Source organism: Amblyraja radiata, chromosome 5, assembly GCF_010909765.2.
Source record: "Amblyraja radiata isolate CabotCenter1 chromosome 5, sAmbRad1.1.pri, whole genome shotgun sequence".
Lineage (NCBI taxonomy): Eukaryota > Metazoa > Chordata > Chondrichthyes > Rajiformes > Rajidae > Amblyraja > Amblyraja radiata.
The window spans coordinates 28,670,226-28,695,759 of record NC_045960.1 but is presented as its reverse complement, the minus strand read 5'-3'; the positions used below and the strand labels follow the sequence as shown (position 1 = coordinate 28,695,759).

Genomic DNA, 25,534 nt, shown 5'->3' with positions numbered 1-25,534 from the left:
CCCCAGCTGTCTGCAACAGTATCAAGAACCCAGTTACAAAAGATGACCTCTTTGAGTTCATTGAAAGGAATCAAATGCTATCCCAAAGAGAAACACGGAAAAAATCTCTGGATATGGACTCTGAGCTAATGCCACCGCCGCCTCCGAAGCGACCAAACCATGCTTTGTAAACATCCGATTTGTAAACACAGCGTCTTTGTAAAAAGTTTCAAATACAGAATCATTGTTTTTGCAGGTCTGCATAAACTGATGTCAAGTCTATTCTCTCTGGGACAGAAGGGTACAAATCCTCTCTAACATCATTAGATTTTTCTCAACTCGGCAAACTGTAAAAATAAATAAAAAACCCTGACTTATTAAGCGCAGTTATTAATTTTCTTTACATTTCCAAAGTTTCAGTTATTTCCGACTGTTTTCGAGCACTGCATTACTGCACTCCAGCTTTTAGTTCCTATCTTATATTTGCAAGAAATTACAATCAAATATTTATTCTGTGGAGAAGAATCACATTTTTGCTTTATTTCACAAACTAAGCTGGTTTAATTGAAAGTTCTCTGAAACCTATAGAACCATTTACTTTCAACCATTTTTGCAGGTTGTTGGCTAATTTATATATAAACACAGAGATTAAATGATCGTACAGTTTTTTGAAGAGCTTTATTTTTAATTCAGTTTTAATCCAGACTATGCAGGCCAAATGGAAATGAAAAGTTCCTATTTAATATGTTTATTTTGAGTACCACGGATTTTGAAAGCATGGACCAACTTTACGTTAATTAAAGTGAATAAAGATTTCTCCACAAATCTTACCACCCTGCCCCACTAAAACTATGTATTTGATTTAATTTTAACATGATAGGCATGTAAGCCTAAACGCACGCCTCCATTTCCCTTTTTTGACTCAAACAGTCTCATGTTTTCTCTTTAAATTATAGGGGCCTTGATGTAAACATTTGCAATAAATGGCAATAAAAGACACCATCTTCCTTTCTGATGAAGTTTTTGGATTATGTAATTTTTAGGAAAACATTGTTGCATCTTTTTGTCTATTAATTAAAAAACAAATGTCTCAAGTTTGTTGCAAGGTCACTTATTATTTTGTTCTATTTATTGTTTCTGCAAAACTGCATTGTCCATCCATCGCAACCATCCATAATTGTGTACAGGTGTAATTTTGTTTTAATATTCTGCCATAATCTTTAGACGTTAGAGAAACAGCGCCCTCCATAATGTTTGGGACATTCTGCGGACAGTGGTCATTGACAAATCCACACCTGACTCCTGAAGAGTGTTTCTGATCTGTCGGACAGGTGTTTGGGGATTTTTCTTTATTATAGAGAGAATTCTTCTGTCATCAGCTGTGGGGGTCTTCCTTGGCCTGACAGTCCCTTTGCGATTAGTAAGCTCACCAGTGCTCTCTTTCTTAATGATGTTTCAAACAGTTGATTTTGGTAAGCCTAAGGTTTGGCTGGTCTCTAACAGTTTTATTCTTCTTTCTCAGTCTCATAATGGCTTCTTTGACTTTCATTGACACATCCTTGGTCCTCATGTTGATAAACAGCAATAAAAGTTTCCAAATGTGATGGATAGATTGGAGGAAAGACTAGGTGCTGAGTGCTATCTTATACCTGCATTAAACACACCTGAGCAATTACAAACGTCTATGAAGCCATGTGTCCAAAACATGATGGTGCCCAGAAATGAGGAGACGATGTATAAACACAGCTGCAATATAGACATGGTGAAACCAAAATGTATAAAAATGGCCTTTATTAAAATCTGACAATGTGCGCTTTAACCACATGTGATTTTTTTTTCTATTACAAATCTCAAATTGTGGAGTACAGAAGCAAATAAATAAATGATGGGTCTTTGTCCCAAACATTATGGAGGGGACTGTATCGCGCGGAACAGGCACTTCAGCCACCGAGTCCGTGCCGACCAGCGATCACCCTTTACACTAGCATTATCCCACACGCTAGGGACAATTTATGATTTTGCCAAAGTCAATTAACCTGCAAACATGTACGGACTGTCGCAGGAAACCGGAGCACCCGGAGAAAACCCATGCGGTCACGGGGAGAGCACCCATAGTCAGGATCGAACCCGGGTCCCTAGTGCTTTACCGCTGCATCATTGTGCTGCCCTATTTAAATATGATATTTAAAACTGAAAGATATTTAATATAATTTTTAGGAAATTATATCAGGGAAAGTTAATTATTTTTTTAAAGAAAAGGTTTTACTGGTTGTTTTGTTGGCTTTGTTGTTTCCGCACCTGCACAGACCAACGTTGTAAACGTCCATAATTGTGCTCTGATAAAATATCCGAAATGATATTTAACATGTAGGAAGGAACTGCAGATTCTGTTTAAACCGAAGACAGACACAAAATGCTGGAGTAACTCAGCGGGACAGGCAGCATCTCTGGAGAGAAGGAATGGGTGACATATCGTGTTGCGACCCTTCTTCAGACTAGCCAGGGGAAAGGGAAACAAGAGATATAGACAGTGATGTAGAGGGATATTAAACAGATACGCAAAAAGTAATGATGATAAAGGAAACAGGCCATTGTTAGCTGTTTGCTAGGTGAGAACAGGAACCTGGTGCGACTTCAGTGGGGGAGGGATGGAGAGAGGGGTTACTTGAAGTTAGTGAAATCAAGATTCATACCACTGGGCTGTAAGCTGCACAAGCAAAATATGCTGTTCCTCCAATTTGCGATTTGCCTCACTCTGACAATGGAGGAGGCCACGGACAGGAAGGTCAGTGTGGGAATGGGAAGGGGAATTAAAGTGTTTGGCAACTGGGAGATCAAGTAGGTCCAGGTGGACTGAGCGAAGGTGTTCAGCGAGAAGATCGCCCAGTCTACGTTTGGTCCTGCCGATGTATAAGAGTTCACATCTAATCTAATATCACGATTTTCAGTGATGTTATATCAGGGAAAGTTGATTCTTTTATTTAAACCTTTACTCTTGATAAATAAGTGTGTCCTTGGGTAAGACACTTCACCCACCTTTGCCTGTGTGTGTGGATGTAATTATGTGAAGCACTTTGGGGTCAATGCAAGTTGACTAAAAATGTGCTATATAAATAAAGAAATTAAATTAAACAAAAATGAACAAACTGCACAGACACATATTTTAAACATAATTTAAACAAAAACAAATTGAAAATCCTTTTGCTGGTCTCCATTTCCACAGCGAATTGGATATGTGCCCTGAAATGTGAAGTTGCATTTTGTATTAAATTTGTTTTATTCTTCCTTTGATTAGAAGCTGGAGTAGAATATGGTGGTTAATCATGGGTGTTCATCAAATGAGACAGTTGCTATGGGGGGAAACCTGGAGCTGAAAGTATTTCCATTTCAAACACTTGCAAGAAGCTGCAGAAGTATCTTTCCTTTGGTTTATTTTGCTTAATATGAAAATTGTCATGTAAATGTAATAAATATATACGCATTACGTTATTGAAATGTAGGGAAGATTGGGATTAGATGAGATCTGTGTTTATTGCTGTCTAAACTTTATTTTTACATCACTGCAGTCCACATGATGTAGATACACCTACAGTGCTGTTAAGTGAGGAGATGTGGATTTTCGACCCAACAGCAGTAGTGATATCTGTCCATGTACGGACTTTGAAGCATTCTTGGAGATTGTGCTACTTTTGAGTACCAACTTCTCGTGTATCATCTTAGTAGGTCAAGCGGTTTAGTGGGTATTGTTATTGCAATCCTGATGACATTACTATGCGCCCTTTTGAGGAGGAGGAGAGGAAGAAGGCCGAAATACGACTGAAGTAAGGAATGTTCCACATATCTCAAAGATACAGGTACCGAAACACAAGGAACTGCAGATGCTAGTTTAACCACCAAAAAAAGACCCACAGTGCTGGAGTAACTCAGCAGGTTAGGCAGAATCTCTGGAGAACATGGTGATATTTTGGGTTGGGATCCTTCTTCCAAGTGAAAGATACAGGTATCATTTGCTAAGAACTGGGAGAACAAGAGGGTGTGGTGGAAGGGGATCGGTTAGTCTCTGCATAGGGAAGAAGTGGAAAGCCCTCCTGTTGTACATGTTAAAGTAAGAAGTCAAGAATGCTTAATTATAATGTACTGAAATGGAGCAATGAAATTCTTGCTTTCAGCAACACAACAGGTTTGAAAAGACAGTATCAGATGCCCGAGGTGCAGATGAACCAATTGACTGACACCAGGAAGCTGTAATAGCTGTACCTTGTCCTTTTACCATCTGGATGCCCGCAGCAACGGCTGCGGAGGGTTGAGGTCCCGACCACGGGGGAAAATGGAGGAGGACTGGCCAAATTGTGTGCCTTCCACCACCGTGATGAATGCTGTGGTGGATGTTTATGTTAAATTTTTATTGTGTTTTTGTGTGTGTTCTTTATAATTGTATCGCTGCTGACATATTCATTTCACTTGCACTTTATGTGCAATGTGACAAATAAACCGTATTGTATTGTATTGTATTGTAGATTAAAGTGGCCAAATGAGTCAGAAGTGTCACAGTTGTAAATGGGAGAGATTGGAAGAGGCAACCATGAGTCAAGGTAGGAAGAAAGGAACCTTTGACCGTCTTGTTGCCTTTGCACTTAGACTCGTCCACATAGACAGTGATAGTAGTAGGATTTACTGTCACGGGACATGGTTAAGTTAACTCTTTCATTGACACTGGTCATTGACTGGCAGCTGAGTTAAATGTCACATTTGCATTTCCCCAAGCTTGGTCATGCGTAGGTCCTGCTCAACCTAGGCACAGGACGCTTCAGTATCGGAGGAATTGAAAATGGATCTAATATTGTGCAACCATGAGCAAACATCCCCAGTACTAATGCTTGAGAGAAAACAATTGATTTAGTACTTGAGAGGAGATCAAGCAGTTTGGACCTCTGACACGGAAGTGGGTCCTTGAGCTGATGAACAACTGCATGCTGACAAGAAACATCCCAAAGATCTGGAGGAAAACCAAAATCATCGCTCTTCTAAAACCCAGTAAAGAGCCAGCATATGCCAAGAGCTTCCGCCTGATCTCCCTGCTATGCCACCCGTACAAGCTGTTTGAGTGCCTGATCCTCAACAGGCTTGCCCCAGTCGCTGAACCAGCCATCATCCCTCAACAAGCTGGATTCCGACCTGGCAAATCCACAACAAGTCAACTTCTGAATCTCACACAGCACATTGAAGACGGGCTCCAGAAAGGACTGGTGACAGGAGCCGTCTTTGTTGATCTGTCTGCCGCGTATGACACTGAACCACTGCCTCCTCCTAAAAAAGATCTTGGAGAATACCAAAGACCTGGCACTCACGGACCTCATCGGAGCCCTCCTGAAAGATAGGCGCTTCTATGTTGTCCTTAACAACAAGCAAAGTCGCTGGCGACGACAACGGAATGGCTTGCCTCAAGGTAGTGTGCTGGCTCCACTACTATATAACATCTACACCAATGATCAGCCAATGGACCAGAACACTGAGCGGTTCATCTACGCCGACGACCTCTGTGTAACATCCCAAGGGAGTACGTTTGAAGCTGTAGAAGCGAATCTCACCTCAGCCCTAGATGAGCTACACCTCTACTACGAGCGCAACCACCTACACGCAAACCCTGCGAAGACCCAAGCCTGCTCGTTCCATCTCAGGAACCGGGAAGCAAACAGACCCCTTAACATCACATGGTCTGGAACACCTCTTGAGCACTGCACCAACCCTGTCTACCTCGGTGTAACACTGGATCGCACTCTCTCCTATAAGGAACACGTCAAAAACACCAAATTGAAAGTTAACTCCCGAAATAACATCCTCCGGAAGCTGATCAACTCCAAATGGGGAGCCACAGCACACACATTAAGATCTACTGCTCTGGCCCTGTGCTACTTCTCTGTGGAGTATGCGTGTCCTGTTTGGGAGAGATCATCTCATGCCAAGAAACTAGACCCAGCGTTGAATAACACCTGCCGCTCAATCACTGGCTGCTTGAAGCCCACCAACATAAACAACCTGCACCTCCTCGCTGGCATTGCCCCTGCTGATGTGAGACGGGAAGTCGCCAGCCGAGTAGAGATCATCAAGGCCACCAGTGATGAACGCCACCTCCTCTACGGACGTGTACCCCCGGCCCAACGGCTGAAGTCCAGGAGAAGCTTTCTCAGCCATGTCCAGACCCTAATAGCATCACGGGAAGAAACCAGACTCCAACTATGGACAAAAAGGCTTGAGGACGACCCCCTTCCTACTGACATGGGTATCCCTCCTTCTGAAGCACTCCCTCCGGGCTCAGAAGCACCATGGGTCCAGTGGAAGACGCTCAACCGCCTGAGAACAGGAACAGGGCGATCAAAAGCTGCCATGGCCAGATGGGGCTATGAAACTGGCCAAACCACCTGTGAATGTGGAGAAGAGGACCATACAATGCAGCACTGCCTTGTCTGCCCCCTACTACCCAACCAGTGCAGCCCAAAGGATCTTGCAGTGTTCAATATAAATGCAAAGGACTGCGTAAAGGAATGGGAAACTGTCATATAACCAACCAGCTTCAAAGACACGAAAAGAAGAAGAAGTACTTGAGAGAGACAATGTGGAAGCATGCCATTCGGGCAGGCCGTTTGGTCTATGAAGTCTGCGTCGACCAGCGATCACCCCGTACAGTGGTAACACTGTATGGTAGGATAGCGTTAGATTTGGAGTTTGGGTGGAAACTCGAGTACACGGACATGGTCACGGGGCGAACGTACAAACCACCCACAGTCAGGATCGATACCGGGTCTCTGGCGCTGTATATCTGCAACTCTACCGCTGCGCCACCGTGCCAACCCTGTGTGAGAGGAAAGTAGACAATACCCACGTGGTCCCACAGGGAAAACGCTCAAGCTCCATGCACAGCAGTGTTTGCACTTGGAAGGAAATTACCCGAAATTCGGGAAATTCTGGTTGTCTTCAGGTAATTCTAGGGAAATAAAATAATTTCAGGAAATCTCCCCGCCCGGTAAGCCTTCCCCAACTGCGCATGTGAGACTGCCGCCCCCAACTGTGCACGCGTGGATACCGGGCCCACTGCGCACGTGCAGGGAGACGCGAAGGGATTCAATCAGGCCTGCGGGATGATTTGTGGGAAAAAAGTATGTACCTGTTTATTTACGACCATCCGCGCTTGCGCAGTTGGGGAGGCCCGGCAGCCGTGTCACAATTGAAAATGGCACCGGTGCCACGGTAGGGACGCCGTTTCCCCGCACGTGCGCAGTTGGGGAAGGCTCACCGACCGGGCTGGGAAATACCATCAAATTCCAGGTAATTTGGAATTCTATTTCAGGAATTTTTTTTTGAGGTGTGGAAGCACTGATGGTCAGGATCAAACCCAGGTCTCTGGCGCTGAAGTTGAAGAAAGATGGGTGCAACACATTGACCTGAGGAACTCTGCAGCAACTCTCTGCGATTAAAATGATTGCCTTCTAAATATCTTCGTTTGAACGAGGTATGTCATTGGACAACTGTCCCAGCACCTCATAAACTGCAATATTATTCCTGTTAATGCCACACTGACACCAAAAACGAATACACTCATCCTCGAATATCAATAATGACTACGTTGCTTATAAAAACCTGCAACTGATTTTAGATGTGAAGTTTGCATGCAGCATCTACTGCACTTCAAATTCATGAGAGATATCTGATGTAACGCAGTCATTCCAATCCATTATTGGGATAAAACTCAGCATCAAATTTTACATCAGATACAACTTCTGAAAAGTTCACCTAATCATCTATTTAATTGATGAACAAACTAAAGTTATTACTCTTTTGTGTTAGATTTTAAAGATACATAGCCCACCGGTTCATGCCGACCAGTGATCTCCCTGTACACTAACACTATCCTACACACTGGGGATAATTTACAATTTTACCAAAGCAAATTAACCTACAAACCTGTACGTCTTTGGAGTGTGGGAGGAACCCGGAGAAAACCCACGCAGTCACACAGAGAACGTACAAACTCGGTACAGACAATACCCATGGGTCAGGATTGAACGAGGGTCTCTGGTGCAGTGAGACAGCATCTCTACCAATGCACCACCATGCTTTTGTTTAGGTATTCCAATAGAATCTTAAATTGACAGCTTTGGCCCAAAAAGAGGCTCAATAAAAAAACAGCTGCCTATTTATCCTCTCCCTTTAGATCCCTACATACAAAATATTTGCCAACCAATATGAATTGTCTCTTGTGACTATAATTCATGATGAACACCACTGGTGTCTGCCAGCCTAGTGTTGCTCTGTGATGCATAATTCATCCCAAGCAAACAAAGAGCTCAGAATAATCTAATTTGTTGGATTGGAGAGCAGTTAAAAGAAATAATGTTTCAGTTACAGGAAATGGTCAACAATTTTTCCAGGGACAAGTGATTTGATTCAATGAGAATCATTGATTTAATCTTTTAGCTGCCACCCTCATCCTAATGTCACAGCTGAAGATGAAATATTATTGGAACAAAAGACATTCAGATTAGAAATTTGACCCTGGCAGAGGAAAGGAAAATTCAAGGTATGATGGGATAGTTTGGTTGGGAATAGGTACCCTTAAAAAACTACTGCCTCCCCCCCTGACACTGACCACAACATTTCCCCAACCCTCCACTTCGACACCACCATGCTCACCCCTCTCTCCGTCCTCTATGGTACCTCCCATGAGTCCTTCCTCTGCCCCCCTGCCAAGGTTCGAGGTGAAATGAAGGCAAAAGGTTGTCAGTTAAGGAAGGGCAGTGAAATGTAAAGCCTGTGGGAGGGGGAAGATGCTGAATAAAAGGGGAATGGGGGTCTCAGTGATGGGAGGGGTGGGAGATGAGTTTACTGAGGAGGAGGAGGAGGAGGAAGGAGCAGGTTGGCTGGGTGGTGGGAGATGGGAGGGGGAATGTATGTGTAAGGCGTGGCAACATGGAAAGAAGGAATACAGGTGGTGGAGGTGCAGTGTTATTGTGCAGTTTATTGCTCAAACCGTTGGGTAGTAGCTGGTGAAATATGCGATGCTGTCTTCCAGCTGTCGTGTGGCATTACTCTGTCAATGGAGGGGGCCCAGGGCAGAGAGGTCAGTATAGGAATGGGAAGAGGAGTTAAAATGGTTAGCAACCAGGAGCTCCAGCAAACCTCGACAGACAGAGAGTAAGTGTTTGGCAAAATGGTTGCCTAATCGCGGCTTGGTTCACATTGATGCAGAGGAGGCCACCTCAGGAGCTCTGAAATTGGGGAAGGTGCAAGTGAAACCTCTGTGTCACCTTGCAGGACTGCTGCGGTCCCTGAATACGGTCAGGGGTTACATCTTCTGTGGTTGCAGGCGAAAGTGCCTGGGAGGTGGTGGGTTGGGGGGGGGGGGGGGGAGATGAGTGAACAAAGGAGTTGCAGAGTGAGCTCTCCCAGTGGAAAGGGTGGGGATGGGAAGACGTAGCTGGTGGTGGGATCACACAGACATAGAACATAGAAATTATGATCCCCCCTCAATCTTCTAAATTCTAGCGAGTACAAGCCGAGTCTATCCAGTCTTTCTTCATATGAAAGTCCTGCCATCCCAGGAATCAGTCTGGTGATCCTTCTCTGTACTCCCTCTATGGCAAGAATGTATTTTCTCAGATTAAGAGACCAAAACTGTACGCAATACTCCAGGTGTGGTCTCACCAAGACCCTGTACAACTGCAGTAGAACCTCCCTGCTCCTATACTCAAATCCTTTTGCTATGAATGCTAACATACCATTTGCTTTCTTCACTGCCTGCTGCACCTGCATGCCTACTTTCAATGACGGGTGTACCATGACACCCAGGTCTCGTTGCATCTCCCCTTTTCCTAATCTGCCACCATTCAGATAATAGTCTATTCCTGTTTTTGCCACCAAAGTGGATAACCTCACATTTATCCACATTATACTGCATCTGCCATGCATTTGCCCACTCACCCAGCCTATCCAAGTCACCTTGTAGCCTCCAAGCATCGTCCTCACAGCTAACGCTGCCCCCCAGCTTCGTGTCATCCGCAAATTTGGAGATGTTGCATTCAATTCCCTCGTCCAAATCATTAATATATATTGTAAATAGCTGAGGTCCCAGCACTGAGCCTTGCGGTACCCCACTAGTCACTGCCTGCCATTGTGAAAAGGACCCGTTTAGTCCTACTCTTTGCTTCCTGTCTGCCAGCCAGTTCTCTATCCACATCAATACTGAACCCCCAATACCGTGTGCTTTAAGTTTGTATACTAATCTCTTATGTGGGACCATGTCGAAAGCCTTCTGAAAGTCCAGATATAACACATCCACTGGTTCTCCCTTATCCACTCTACTAGTTACATCCTCGAAATATTCTATAAGATTCGTCAGACATGATTTACCTTTCATAAATCCATGCTGACTTTGCCCTATGATTTCACCACTTTCCAAATGTGCTGCTATCCCATCTTTAATAACTGACTAGCAGTTTCCCCACTACCGATGTTAAACTAACTGGTCTGTAATTCCCCGTTTTCTCTCTCCCTCCCTTTTTAAAAAGTGGGGTTACATTAGCTACCCTCCAATCGTCAGGAACTACTCCAGAATCTAAAGAGTTTTGAAAAATTATCACTAATGCATCCACTATTTCTGCAGCTACTTCCTTAAGTACTCTGGGATGCAGCCTATCTGGCCCTGGGGATTTATCGGCCTTTAATCCATTCAATTTATTTAACACCACTTCCCGGCTAAGCTGGATTTCACTCAGTTGCTCCATCTCATTTGACCCCCGGTCCCCTGCTATTTCCGGCAGATCGTTGGTTCCTCTACATGTTGGTTTAGAAAATTATCCCGCATATATTCCAATAAATCCTCTTCCTCAGCACCCTTGCCAATTTGATTCACCCAATCTATATGTAGATTGAAGTCACCCATTATAACTGTTTTACCTTTGTTGCACGGATTTCTAATTTCTTGTTTGATGCCATCCCCAACTCCACTACTACTGTTAGGTGGCCTGTACACAACTCCCACTAGCGTTTTCTGTCCCTTAGTGTTTCGCAGCTCTACCCATATCGATTCCACATCCTCCAAGCTAATGTCCTTCCTTTCTATTACGTTAATCTCCTCTCTAACCAGCAACACTACCCCACCTCCTTTTCCTTTCTGTCTATCCCTCCTGAATATTGAATATCCCTGGATGTTCAGCTCCCAGCCTTCGTCGCCCTGGAGCCATGTCTCCGTGAAGATAGCGGAAATGTCGGAGAATGATAGGTTAGATGGTGGGGTGAAAGATGAGGAACAGAGAAACTCTATCCTTGTTCTGCTTGGGGGGGGGGGGAGTGAAACCAAAATGATAGGAAACATAAGTCAAGGGTGTGGTCTTAGTTCACAACAGCATGGAGGAAGCCACGTTTACTGAAGCAAGAGGACATCTTGTATGATGAGTATTCATAGTATTAAGATCCAAATAGTAAGGGTCCTTATAAGAGGTGGGAGAAGGGTGAGTCAGTGGGTTTGTAGTAGATGTCAGTAGACAGTCTGTCCCCATATAGTGTGTGTGGATAGTGAAAAGCCTTGCCCTATATTGGAGGCATCTAAAACCAGAGATTCAGTGTTGGGATTAAGAATCTTAGAGGGAATCTGAGGAATTGTTTCTTCACCAAAGGGTGGTTGTCTGCCACATACTGTCTGGCTCTGAGAAGGTGGAGGCAGGCATTTAAAAGGTATCTGGACATGCACTTAAATTGCCCTGGCATAGAAAGCTATGGACCAAGTGCTGGTAAAAAGGGGTTGGTGTAGATGGGTAATTGATGGTTAGCATGGACATTGTGCTGCACTGCTCCACAACTCTATTTCTGATGAGCTATAGTGAAGAGCATAGATGTTATGCTGTGCAAAATGATGATTAGACCACATTTAGAGTGATGTGAGCTGTTGAGTCAACCAAAATAATGCTTTATTTGTCTTGGAGGGAGTAGAGCCAAGTATTATCAGAATGCTACCTGGCCCAAGGTATTTATGTTGAAACTGATTGAAAAATTTGACTTTTCCACAATTTTCTTTTAACACTTGGTTCATTGCTAATTTAAAATCTAATTAATATTTGTCAGCAGAATGTTGGAGTTTGGCAAGAAAATCTTGTTATGCTACAAATCATAATCTCATTATTATCCACCACCGCCCATTCATTGTCTGAATTTCTCACCAAATGATAAAATCATTATTGGAATGAGAAACTATTCTTTTCGTGGTCTCATCTTTTTCAGATATAGTTTCTACTAAAAAAAAATCATTTCTAGTCTGATGGATATAATAGTTTTCAAAAGACTGACAGCTTTTGAATAGACTTCTCCCTGGTAACACAAGCATTCATCCAGGGGCAAGTAATATTCCTCCATTCACAGTAAGGCCTTGATGAAAGCAGAAATATATACTGTAAGTGCCGTTCCCTTTCCTTTCAAAATGGTTTCGTGAGTTCCTTCATGGGGAGGGGCAGATATGTTGGAATAAAAGTACTCTAAAGATGGAGGTGGTTAGATGGAGATATTTGTGGGCAAGGGGAAGCTGAGAAGAGAATCAGAACAAATTCTCGGAATTTAAAAGACACTGGTTGGAGCCTTGTGGATAGCATGAAATCAGAAAATGTTTTCTTATCGAAAGATGGTGTTCTCGTGAAGAATCTTGTTGACTGCAGCACATTATTGGATAATTAAGTATTATTAAAACAAAATCTGCAGAAATTGTCAGACCCAATTAATGTTGACATCATAATTATCCTAAATATGCTATATTTAAAATTTAAGATGAAGTAACTGCCAAAATTATTCTTCCAGCATGGCTGCTTAGTCCATTTTAAAGACTATTATATACAAATATAATCTAAATATACTGTACGCAGTTGTCTATTGTCAGGGATGCAAAGATACCTCTGTGTCTGTCAAGTGAGATTCTAATTATTTTTTTTTTCATTTTGATTCATCAGTATTCTGATCATGATCAAAATGTGCTACTTACATTCACAAACTCACAATTTTAACATCTCGCAATTCAGTTTTTGTGTTCAATTTTTTTGCAGATAGAATAAACCATTTGCTTATGACATTTATTACTAATATCTCATTAAAACAAATAACAATGTTAAGTTCGAGACTCATCTTATTTTGTGCAGCCTTTGAAAGCTGGAAGTGGATAGAATGATGTTTGCCTTCGATTTATTGCAGCAGTCACGCAGTACTGCTGAAAATTGTATTTCAATACTCTGACTGCTGCAGAGGGGCAGGTGCAGAATACAAACACTTGCAATGCCATATTTGGAAAGTTTTATTGGTGGTGCGTTAGTGGATTATGAGTAAGCACATAGAGGTTTAACCTCTGGACCAAGTGTGCATCACAATTATTTTACAGCATATAAACAGGCACTTGTCTCACTCAGTCCATGGTGGTGTTTACCCTTCATTGTTCTAGTCCTCTTGTGCAATACTTTCCACCAGCTACTAGTCGCCCTAAAATTTTATTGCGGGCTCTATTATAATATCAAACATGCCTATTTTTAATGTATCTCTTCCTATCTGCTCTAAATTTCTTGTGTTTAATTGTTTATCTACGCTTTTCCTTTGGTCACCTGGAGGAATTCAGTTTACCCTGTCATCCCTTCATAACTTGTAAACACTTCTGCAAAATCACCTCATCTCTTTTCTAACCAAGAGGACAATCCAAAACTGTCCCTGCGAAATAGGTAGAATTATGTTCTGGGTCCAAGATGATTCACCTCCAAAAATCCAGACCTTTCAGCAAGTGGAGAGTTTCTCGGTGATGGGTTTGCCAAGGTTCCTAAGTGCTATGGTAGATCCCTAGAGCAATGAATCTCACCACATTGGAACTCAATTAGCACAAAGGAAGATTGTTCGGAGTGAGTTGTAATCTCCTCGAGGTTACCTTTGGAATTCACTGAATCCCAACCTTCCTATTCGAGGATGGGCTAAAACTGAAAAATGCATTTTACCATCTCACAAGTTACAAGAGTAGAATTAGGCCATTCGGCCCATCCAGTCTACTCCGCCATTCAATCATGGCTGATCTCTGCCTCCTAATCCCATTTTCCTGCCTTCTCCCCAAAACCCTTGAAACCTGTTCTAATCAAGAATGTCTATCTCTGCCTTAAATATATCCACTGACTTGGCCTTCACAGCCCACTGTAGCAGAGTTCCACAGATTAACTACCCTCTGACTAAAGAAGTTCCTCCTCACCTCCTTTCGAAAAGAGCGCCCTTTAATTCCGAGGCTATGACCTCTGGTCCAAAATTCTCACCCCAGCGGAAACACCCATTCTATCTATGCCTTTCATTATTCTGTAAGTTTCAATGAGGTCCCCCCTCAACCTTCCAAACTCCAGCGAGTAGAGGCCCAGTGCTGTCAAACGCTCATCGTGCTAACCCACTCATTCCGGGGAGCATTCTTGTAAACCTCCTCTGGACCATCACCAGAGCCAGCACATCATTCCTTAGAGGCGCGTGTAAGTGCAGCGGTTCAGCACTCCCCGAGTTGGGGCTCCTTGTTAGTTATTTTATTATTCGTTTATTTATCTGATACGTTGGAGCTCTGCTCGGGCAGTGCGCCTGAAATTTTGTTGTATGTATTTACAATGACAATAAAGTGTATTATTATTATTATTATTATTATTATTATTATTATTATTATTATTATTATTGTTATTATTATTATTATTATTGTTATTATTATTGTTATTATTATTATTATTATTATTATTATTATTATTATTATTATTATTATTATTATTATTATTATTATTATTATTATTATTATATGGGACCCATTACATATCTGTTTTTCTATTCCAGTCCTCTTGATATAAATGCTAACATTGAATTTGTCTTCCTTACTACCGATTCGACTTGCAAATTAACTTTTTGGGAGTCCTGCACCAGCACTCCCAAGTCCCTTTGCATTTCTCATAACCTATCTGTCAATGACCCAAGTTTCCGAACCCATATCACAAATACAACTCACTTTGTCAGTTTAACACCACAGAGAGTCAGCGTAGCCTCTGCTGATCTACTGATTATTGATTGATTCAATAACAACTTTCAAAAAGGAAATTAATAAATATTTGAAGATGAAAAAAAAATTGCAGGACTGGAATTAATTCAAAAATTGTGTTGTGTTCAATTCCATTCACAGAAAATAAAGCAGCCCATGCCAAGAGCAATCAGACCTGGACAAAAGTCAGATATGGGTTGATTCATGGGGTTTGCATTCATGGGGAAATGTAATCAAGAAATTGATGTAGTATGGACGTCCTTTAGAAAACCTTTGATGGGACTTTCAAAGAGACAGCACAGATTTTAAGGGCTGATTATTCTTCTATATAACTGGTTTTCAGTAATAATGTGACTCATTTCAAGCGCATCAGTCTCACCGAGTGATACAGCGTGGAAACAGCCCACACCGACCAACATGTCCCAGCATCGCTAGTCCCACCTGCCTGCGTTTGCCCGATATCTTTCTAAACCTGTCCTTTCATGTACCTGTCTAAATGTTTCTTAAACATTGCGATATTACCGGCAGAATTCACTTTGCAAATTACAACATTTTTCAATGTGGTTTTCATCAGGGTGGTATTATTATTTTTGTATTCAGGATCCTTCTCTGAATAATGCCATTAGAACTATCTACCTTTTAATACCTACCAGACTTTTACTGTGGAAAGTGAGGCCATGTCATAATGAGCTGTACATTTCACAAGAAGAAAAAATCACTTGAAGATGTGGTTAAACTGTAGCTATAGCAGCGTATAGGTTTAACATTTGTTTTAAAGTGTCGCCTTTGGGTTTGTCTTAATTGCAGCATTTCAACATGAATTCAATTCGATGGCATTAAACAAAAATAACAAAAACACATGAAACTATTTGTTGCAAAGAGCATGGAACACCTGAAAATGTAAAGTTAGGTATGACGTCCACCAATATATTTACAACATAGAAGCACTTAAAACTATTTTGAAATTACTTCTATCTCTGCTGGTAGTACAAACCTAAAGGTTATATTGGAGAATAAGAAAGGTTTAGAGGGATATGGACCAAATGCGGGCAACTGTGACTAGCTTCAATGAGGCATCTTGGTGGGCATGGACGAGTTGTGCCGATGAGGCTGTTTCTGTGCCAGGACTTTATTCCTTGGAGCACAAGAGGCTTGGGTGATCTTATAGAGGTGCATGAAATTAAGAGGGGAATAGATGGAGTGAACGCACAGTCTTTTACCCAAGGTAGAGGAATCAAGAACCAGAGGGCATATGTTTAAGGTGAGAGGGGATAAATGTAACAGGACCCTGTGGGACAACCTCTTCACACAAAGAGTGGTGGGTATGTGGAATGCATTGCCCAAGGAGGTAGTTGAGGCAGATACTATAACAGCATTTAAATGGCACTTGGAAATAGACAATAGACAATAGGTGCAGGAGTAGGTCATTCAGCCCTTCGAGCCAGCACCAGCATTCAATGTGATCATGGCTGATCATCCCCAATCAGTACCCGGTTCATGCCTTCTCCCCATATCCCCTGACTCTGCTATTTTTAAGAGTCCTATCTAGCTCTCTCTTGAAAGCATCCAGAGAACCGGCCTCCACCGCCCTCTGAGGCAGAGAATTCCACAGACTCACAACTCTCTGTGAGAAAAAGTGTTTCCTCGTCTCCGTTCTAAATGGCTTACTCCTTATTCTTAAACTGTGGCCCCTGGTTCTAGACTCCCCCAACATCGGGAACATGTTTCCTGCCTCCAGCGTGTCCAAGCCCTTAACAGTCTTATATGTTTCAATGAAATCTCCTCTCATCCTTCTAAACTCCAGAGTGTACAAGCCCAGCTGCTCCATTCTCTCAGCATATGACAGTCCCGCCATCCCGGAATTAACCTTGTAAACCTACACTGCACTCCCTCAATAGCAAGAATGTCCTTCCTCAAATTAGGGGACCAAAACTGCACACAATACTCCAGATGTGGTCTCACCACGGCTCTGTACAACTGCAGAAGAACCTCTTTGCTCCTATATTTGATTCCTCTTGCTATAAAGGCCAACATGTCATTCGCTTTCTTCACTGCCTGCTGTACCTGCATGCTTACTTTCATAGACTGATGTACAAGGACCCCAAGATCCCGTTGTACTTCCCCTTTTCCCAACTTGACGCCATTTAGATAGTAATCTGCCTTCCTGTTTTTGCTACCAAGGTGGATAACCTCACATTTATCTGCATTAAACTTCATCTGCCATGCATCTGCCCACTCCCCCAACCTGTCCAAGTTACACTTCTGGACCAAACACAGGAAAATGGGACTAGCTTAGATGGGGCAACTTGTTCAGGCATTAACAATTTGGGCTGAAGGGCCTGTTTCCATGCTGTATCACTCTGACTCTTATGACATTACTTAGCTTCTGAAGAGAACACAGTTGAATCTGTGTCCTCTTATTGTTAAAATTTCCAGCTTTCACTTACTGTATTTTTTTTCCCTTGGAAAAAGCCTTTCCCAGAGCCAATGACTGAATTGCTCTCAACAGACCTTGCATTTTGGAGTTTAATGGAAGATGGCAGAGTGAGAGAACAGCAAGGTTCAGAAAAGCCTTTGAGATTTCACTCGCTTTGGATCATTACTTATAACGCATGAATAATTTACAGCTAAAAAGAGTTATAATTGTTCTCATCACTTCAAAAATGGTCCCTTCTCAAACCCATTAAACAAAAATGATTTGCAGCCGTACATGTGTGCAGGATTCGGATAAGTAGAGTTTAAGCATCAAAAGCAGTTCCGCATGTTACCTTTGTGCATAGCCACACAAGAGATCCATACGGTGTAATCGCCGATCAACGACTCTGACAACTTGCATTCATTTTCCAGACACACTTTATTTACTTGTGCAGCCCCAGTTACTGCACTGTCCCAGTTACTGCACTGTCCCAGTTACTGCACCACTCGCAAATTCCACTCGCAACAGCCAACTTTTACTACGGATTTTGACCCTTGAAATTGTGCGCACTTTCTAATTTCTTATCAATAACAATACGTTCTCAAAACATTAACATACAAATGCAATGACACTAATACAAGTAAAATGACATGCTTTTTTAATCCTTTATTTAATTTTTAATATTAAGAACCTTACGATGTGCATCAAGGAATACCTGTCAGGAATATTGTGGTGTGCGTCAAGGAATGCCTAAAGGGTCGTTGTTCTGTACAGCTATCCTAACCTTTTCATGTTGCAGCTTCCACAATGGGATAATAGCAATGCAGTAAGTCGCCAACATTGGCCTTCAAAGTAATAGCATTCTAACCATTGAGTCTCCCATCCCTTCCCCCATCCCCTTCCCCTGAATTAGTAGTCAGACAGATGATCACTCTGAAGGCAGGTACGTCCTTTATTGGAAATTAAGGTTACTTACTTGATGCTGTACGTTCTCTCTCAACAATGGCAGCTTTTTAATGTAAAATTGCAAAATATTAGGAATGTAGAACTTGAAGACTTTAATATAATGATATCAAGGCATTAAGATGATGGTTGAAGTAACAGGACAAGAGATGGCCGTGGAAGATTGAATTAGGTGATGAGGAACTAACGTTGGCAGATTCACAGTGGGTTATATCACTGAATATTTTTTTTTGTATTTGAATCTAGTTGTATGTGAATACTTGGCCAATAAACTTAAACTTACTTGCTTAGTTAAAAGGCAAATTAATTGAAATTGTTTTTGTAAGGAATAATAGCAAAATATCAGTTGTCAGAATGATTGATGAATGTTTATAAGCTCTCTGAAGTTCATCCTTTGAATTTTGAGGTTTATATAAAACAGTGGCTGTGAAATATGAACACATCGTTAACTTATGACCAAGTATTTTAAGTTTGAAGTAGAACTTTGGCATGAAAGTAAAAGACATATGATTCTTCTAACTAAAATTACTTAAAAAGGAATACGTACCATTTCTTGATTAATCATTAACTCCAGGCAAAATTGGTCAAATTACAACAAAAAATTATAATTTTACAAAACATTTAACAGAATCATTAAACAAAACACTTCACTGAGCTAGCAGAAGAGATAATACAACTTATGAATGAAAGCTTAAACTAAGAGAGAAGTTTAATTTAGTTTTGCGATACAGCGTGGAAACAGGCCCTTCGCTTGGTCTGCACTGACCAGCGATCTCCACACGCTAACGCTATCCTACACACACTGAGGACAATTTACAATTATACCAAGTCTATTAACCTCCAGTCAGAAGAAGGGTCTCGACCCGAAACGTCACCCATTCCTCCTCTCCAGAGATGCTGCCTGTCCCGCTGAGTTACTCCAGCTTTTTGTGTCTATCTTCGGTTTAAACCAGCATCTGCAGTTCCTTGTTACACAACATACAAACCTGTATGTATTTGGAGTGGGTGAGAAAACCAGAGCACCTGGAGAAAACCCACACAGGTCATGGGGAGAACGCACAAACTCCATACAGCAGCACCCAGAGTCAGAAGCGAACCCAGGTCTCAGGCGCTGTGAGGCAGCAACTCTACCGCTGAGCCACCGTGCTGCCCAGGTTTTATGGAATATTTTGAAAGAATAATGAAATACAATCATGGAATATTTTAAAAGGGCAGTAGAGTTGAAAAGCTGGTAGAACTGCTGCCTCACGGTGCCGGAGACCAGGAGTCCATCCTGACCTCTGGTGCTGTCTGTGTGGAGTTTGCATTTTCACCATATGTGTTTTCTCCTGTAGTCCCAGTTTCCTCAGAAAACATCCCAAAGAGATTCAAATGTGTAGGTTAATTGGCCTCTAAATTGCCCCGAGTGTGTAAGAAGGAGATGAGAATGTGGGATAACATAGAACTAGTATGAACGTGTGATCGATGGTCGATGGGTCGAAGGGCATTGTTTTCACACTGCATCTCTAAACTCAAGTAAACTAAATAGGCAGGTACACAAAAAAGCTGGAGAAACTCAGCGGTTGCAGCAGCACCTATGGAGCGAAGGAAATAGGCAACGTTTCGGGCCGAAACGTTGCCTATTTCCTTCGCTCCATAGATGCTGCTGCACCCGCTGAGTTTCTCCAGCTTTTTTGTGTACCTTCGATTTTCCAGCATCTGCAGTTCCTTCTTGAACAAACTAAATAGGCAGGCAGGTTTATGGATGAAATTCCAGAATTTAGAGGAAAAATAACTAAAGGCATCACTGCCAATGGTGAAGCAATGTAAATTAGGGATTAAAATTGGAGGAGGAATAAAATACTGGGGATTGCAAGGCTGCAGGGAGATTGTGGAGATAGGCATTTGAAAATAATTGGTGTAAAATTTACGATGGAAATATTGCCGGACCTGGAGTCAATGTCGGTTTATTTCCTGAGGGAATTCTACTTTTATGATAATATACTAAATATGTTGCCATTTTATCTTTGAAAATAATGTTTTCTCTTCACCCAACAGTAGCTTTAGGGAACACAATCAGCTGTCCTTATTCAGTCTGGCCTTTGTGTGACCCATGCTAATGTGGCTAATTCTTAATTGCCCTTTGAAATGGCCTAAATAATCACCTAGTTCAATAAATACAGGCCTTTTCACACACGTGCATATATATCCATTGAATGAATAAAGCATCATTTTAGAAAAAGCTTCATTAGGGGTATCCAAAGTAGAGAAGCTTTGATTTACATTGTTACAAATTATTTGGGTTTAGTTTTGTTCAGTTTAGAGATACAGCACAGAAACAGGCCCTTCGGCCCACCGGGTCCGCGCCCACCAGCGGTCCCCACACACTAATATTATCCTGCACACACTAGGGGCAAATTATATTTACACTAAGCCAATTAACCGACAAACTTCTACGTCTTTGGAGTATGGGAAGAAACTGAAGATCTCGGAGAAAACCCACGCGGTCACAGGGAGAACGTACAAACTCCCTACAGACAGCACCCGTAGTCAGGATGGAACCCGGGTCTCTGGCGCCGTAAGGCAGCAACTCTACTGCTGCACCACCGTGCCGCCCAACCCGTGTAGGGTTGAACAAATTTCTATTAAAAAAACACTGGGGGGATACCTGTAAATCTACTCGTTTAATTTTTATCTGATGAAACTGCACCAGATTGATATTCTAAGGGGAGAACAGATTTAAAAATCATATTCACGATTATGTAGTCAAACAAAGGAGGGGAATAGATTTATCTCTCTGCAACAACATGATGTAAATATGCCAAAATACACATGCCAAATTGATGTTTCATTCAAAAGCTTTGTTGAACAATTCCCACCGGCTAGCTGGGAAATAGAAAATCAAGTCAAGAGGGTTTAATTGTCATATGCAGTGGGAAAGGAACAATTTAATTCTTATTTGCTGCACCTCGATTCCCCAACCCAAGGAGAAAACTGTGCATTCATGTTCATTATTGATAGGAGCAGAATTAGGCTATTCGGCCCATCAAGTCTACTACACCATTCAATCATGGCTGATCTATCTCTCCTTCTCGACTCCATTCTCCTGCCTTCTCCCCATAACCCTTGACAAATTTCTCACAGGCACCTTGCTAGTGGGAGGAATGAGTTCAATTCTTTGCATTCAACCGCCTGGAATTGTGCATAAGAATGTGTGTGTGCGTGTATGTGTATGTGCGTGCATGTATGTGAGTATATGTGTGTGTGCGTGTATGTGTGTGTGTATGTGTGTGTGCGTGCGTGTGTGTGAGTATATGTGTGTGTGCATGTACGTGTGTGTGTATGTGTGTGTGCGTGCGTGCGTGGTGTGGGATCATTCTCATAAACCTGGTCGTAAACTGGTCACAAACTATAAGGATTGTCAAGAAGGTTTTTGATACATTGTCCTTCATTAGTCAGGATATTCAGTATAGAAGTTGGACGTTATGTTACAGTTATTGAAGAGGCCACATTTGGAATACTGTGTTCAGTTTTGTTGCTTTGCATTAGGAAGGATATCATTAAGCTGGAAAGGGTGCAGAGAAGATTTACAAGAATGTTGCCAGGACTTGGGCAGCTGAGCTACGGGGAGAGGTTGGGCAAGCTGAGACTTTATTCCTTGCGATCAAAAGTGTTTGATTGTCATATGTACCAACATGGAATATTGACATTCTCACTTGCAGTAGCATAACAGTTTTGTAAACACAGCACTCAAGAAATCACAATAAAACAAACAAAAAAAGGTTAAATAAATCAAAGATATAGAATATTAGTGCAAAGCAAAATAAATGCCGAAAGTTTGGTGGCACAGTGGCGCACTGGTAGAGTTGCTGTCTTACAGCGCCAGAGACTCGGGTTCGATCCTGATCTTGAGTGCTGTCTGTATGGAGTTTGTACATTTTCCCTGTGACTGCGTGATAGTTTCAGCCATGATCACATTAAATGGCGGCGCTGGCTCGAACGGCCGAATGGCCTACTCCAGCACCTATTGTCTATACCTTATTTCTGAAGGCAGGAGTGAAATGAGAGCATGGCCAGGCTGGTGTGGGTCTTTGATGCTGGCTGCCCTTTTGATGCTCCTGTAGATCCCTTCGATGGTGGGGATGTCAGTACCCATGATGGTGGTGTCCGCCACCTTTTTGTAATCTCCTCCGTTGCTGGGCAGCTCAAACTGTCAACCAGGCTGTTATGCAACCAGTCAATATACTCTGCACCGTACACTTGTACAGGTTGTAACGAGTACTCATTGACATTCTGGATGGAGCTCAGGAGGTTGAGGGGTGATCTGATGGAGCTGTATAAAACCATGATGAGAATACATAGGGTGAATGCACAGGGAATCAAAAACCAGAGGACATAGGTTTAAGGTGAGAGGAGCAAGATTTAATAGGAACCTGAAGGGCAACTTTTTCATATGTAGGAAGGAACCGCAGATGCTGGTTTAAACTGAAGATAGGCACAAAATGCTGGAGTAACTCAGCAGGACAGGCAGCATCTCTGGAGAGAAGGAATGGGCGACGTTTCGGGTCGAGACCCTTCTTCAGACTGATGTCAGGGGAGTGGGAGATACATAGATAAGGAAGTGTAAGGTGTGAAAATAGAACAAAGGGAAATCAACTTTTTCACTCAGGCCGATGGGAATAGGGAATGAGCTGCCAGAGGAAGCATTTGAAGCAGCTACTATTTCATCATCATCATCATCATCATCATTGTTGAAAACATCAACGGGCACGGTGCCTTACATTGTTATGGAGCAGCCATCTTGGAGGAGGAGCCATCTTGGGGAACGGCTGCTAACCAGCAGCCGTCCGTTTAATTCACTTTTTTTTGGAAGTTTTAGTGTGTTCTGTGCCTTGTCTGTGGGAGAAATTACTTTTTAATGTGGGAGGTAGGGGGTAATAATATTTCTAGGTCCCTACCTGGTTGGTGAGGCAGCTTTTTCTCCGGGCTGCCCCGTCGACCCGTCCTCGTGGCCTACCAGCGGGCGTGGAGCGCCGTTTCCTGTCGGGGACCGCCCAGCACCTCGGCTTCGGTGGCGGCACAGCGCTGGAGCGCTATTGCGGAGCGGAACGGGCGATGCCTTGCCTGGGTCGCCGCGCTGGATAGACGCGCTGGAGCTCCGGTGAGCTGTGACCGCCGTGTTCAACACCTCCGGGCTGCGGGTCTGCGGAGCGGAGCGGGCGGCGCCGACTCTAACATCGGTAGCCTGGGAGCTCCAAACCGGCGCGGCCTTGTCGGCTTCGGGAGCCGCGGTCCCCAGTTACGAAGCGGCCGTTCCAGATGGCCCAGCCGCTGAAAGGAATCTCCCGACGCCGGGGCAAGATCACCCGGTGAGAACGGCCAGGAACATCGGGCCTCCGTAGAGGCAATAGCGGTGGCCTCAATAGGCCTGACTTTGGGAGAACTGGAGATGGGGACTGGACTTTGTGCCTTCCCCCACAGTGGTATCCATTGTGGGGGGATGATTTTTTTTTGTGTGTAAGTTAATATGTTGGTCTGTGTCCAAGGTGGCTGTCGGAAGGGAGAGTGGACGCTGACGCGCTTTAGCTGCCGCTGCTCTCTCTTCACATTGTGTTTTTGATTTTTTTGTCTTTGGAGTGATTTCTGTCTTTAATTTGTGTATTGGTGATGTCCTTATTATTTATTTTACTCCTACTATATGTTTTTTCTCTCTTGTTAATCTCTGTAAGGTGTCCTTGAGACTTTGAAAGGCGCCCGCAAATAAAATTTATTATTACGACAGTGGTCGCAACTTCTACTGAAGTGTGGATGGCCGTTGGCTCGCTAGGAGCTCATCCGCCCTTTGATAGGTCTTGTTTTTGGTCCTGCTGGGGGTCCACAGCCCCCTCCTCACCTGGCAAACCAGGTGGGGGAGACGGGGAGATGGAGCCATGGAGCAGGTAGCATGGGATTACATGGTACCTGTGGCGGTGGGAACTCCCCCCCCGACCTGACCAGTTACAGCTACTATAACAACTTTTAAAATACACATGGACAGGTATATGGATAGGAGAGGTTTGGTGATATATTGGACTTGCTTAGATGAGGGATCTTGGTCGCATGAACGAGTTGGACCTAAGGGTCTGTTTCCGTACTCTGTGACTCTATTGTCATTATTACTGTAGTAACAGTTCAGACAGAACTTCACTCTGTATTTAATCACCCCTGATGCAGGTTGATATTGTCAGTCGAACTGGGACTATCATTCTTTTACAGAATAAAAATCAAAATAGTTGTCAAATGTAGTAGAAATAAATTAACTCACAAGGCTTTTCTATTGAGAATGCAACCCAGATGGTTCAATAGAATCAAAGTCCAGGGCGGCACGGTGGCGCAGCGGTAGAGTTGCTGCCTTACAGCGCCAGAGACCCGGGTTCAATCCTGACTACGGGTGCTGTCTGTACGCATTTGTATGTGACTTGCGTGGGTTTTCTCCGGATTCTTCGGTTTCCTGATGGACTCCAAGGGCATGTACAGGTTTGTAGGTTAATTGGCTGTGGTAAAAATTGTAAATTGTCCCTAGTGTGTAGGATAGTGCTAGTGTACGGGGATTGCTGATCGGTGTGGGCTCGGTGGGCTGAAGGGTCTGTTCCCATATCTATCTCCAAACAAAATATCTTGAAACCTGAATGAAGGAATGGCTATCTCATTTACGGTAGAACTAAATGGATTTAATGTTATGGTATATGGGGTTCCAAATGAGAGGATTTACTGGAATCAAAGAAAACTGAATACAGAAGAACTTTAGAGGAGAAGCAAATGACTAAATGGGAAATGGCCAGGAGGTACAAAAAAGCCAGCCTCTTCCATTTCTTTTCTAATCTACCATCACTGAAGACAAAAGTCAATTGAGATATCTTCTACCTTTTTTTTAAATTGGCCAATACCATAGGATTACCAAGAAGGAGCAGAGCTGTGAAGCCTGCATTTAATCCATTCTTTATGGGATTAGTTTAGTTTAGGTTAGTTTAGAGATGGCACCATAGAGTGATACAGGGCAGAAACGGACCCTTCGACCCAACTTGTCCACACCGACCAACATGTCCCATCTACACCAGTCCCACCTGCCTGCGTTTGGCCCATATCCCTCTAAACTG

The 25,534-nt window shown here is 42.8% G+C and overlaps 1 protein-coding gene across 1 annotated transcript in view; it reads left to right on the top strand.

The window, feature by feature from the left end:
* rngtt (RNA guanylyltransferase and 5'-phosphatase) overlaps nt 1-1,073 on the top strand; it is a 289,586-nt gene extending 288,513 nt beyond the window's left edge. The window contains exon 16 of the mRNA XM_033020853.1: nt 7-1,073. Within this exon, the coding sequence (XP_032876744.1) occupies nt 7-170 (164 nt within the window). The 3' untranslated portion in view covers nt 171-1,073. The remainder of the gene's footprint in view (nt 1-6) is intronic.
* The last annotated feature ends 24,461 nt before the right edge of the window (nt 1,074-25,534 follow it).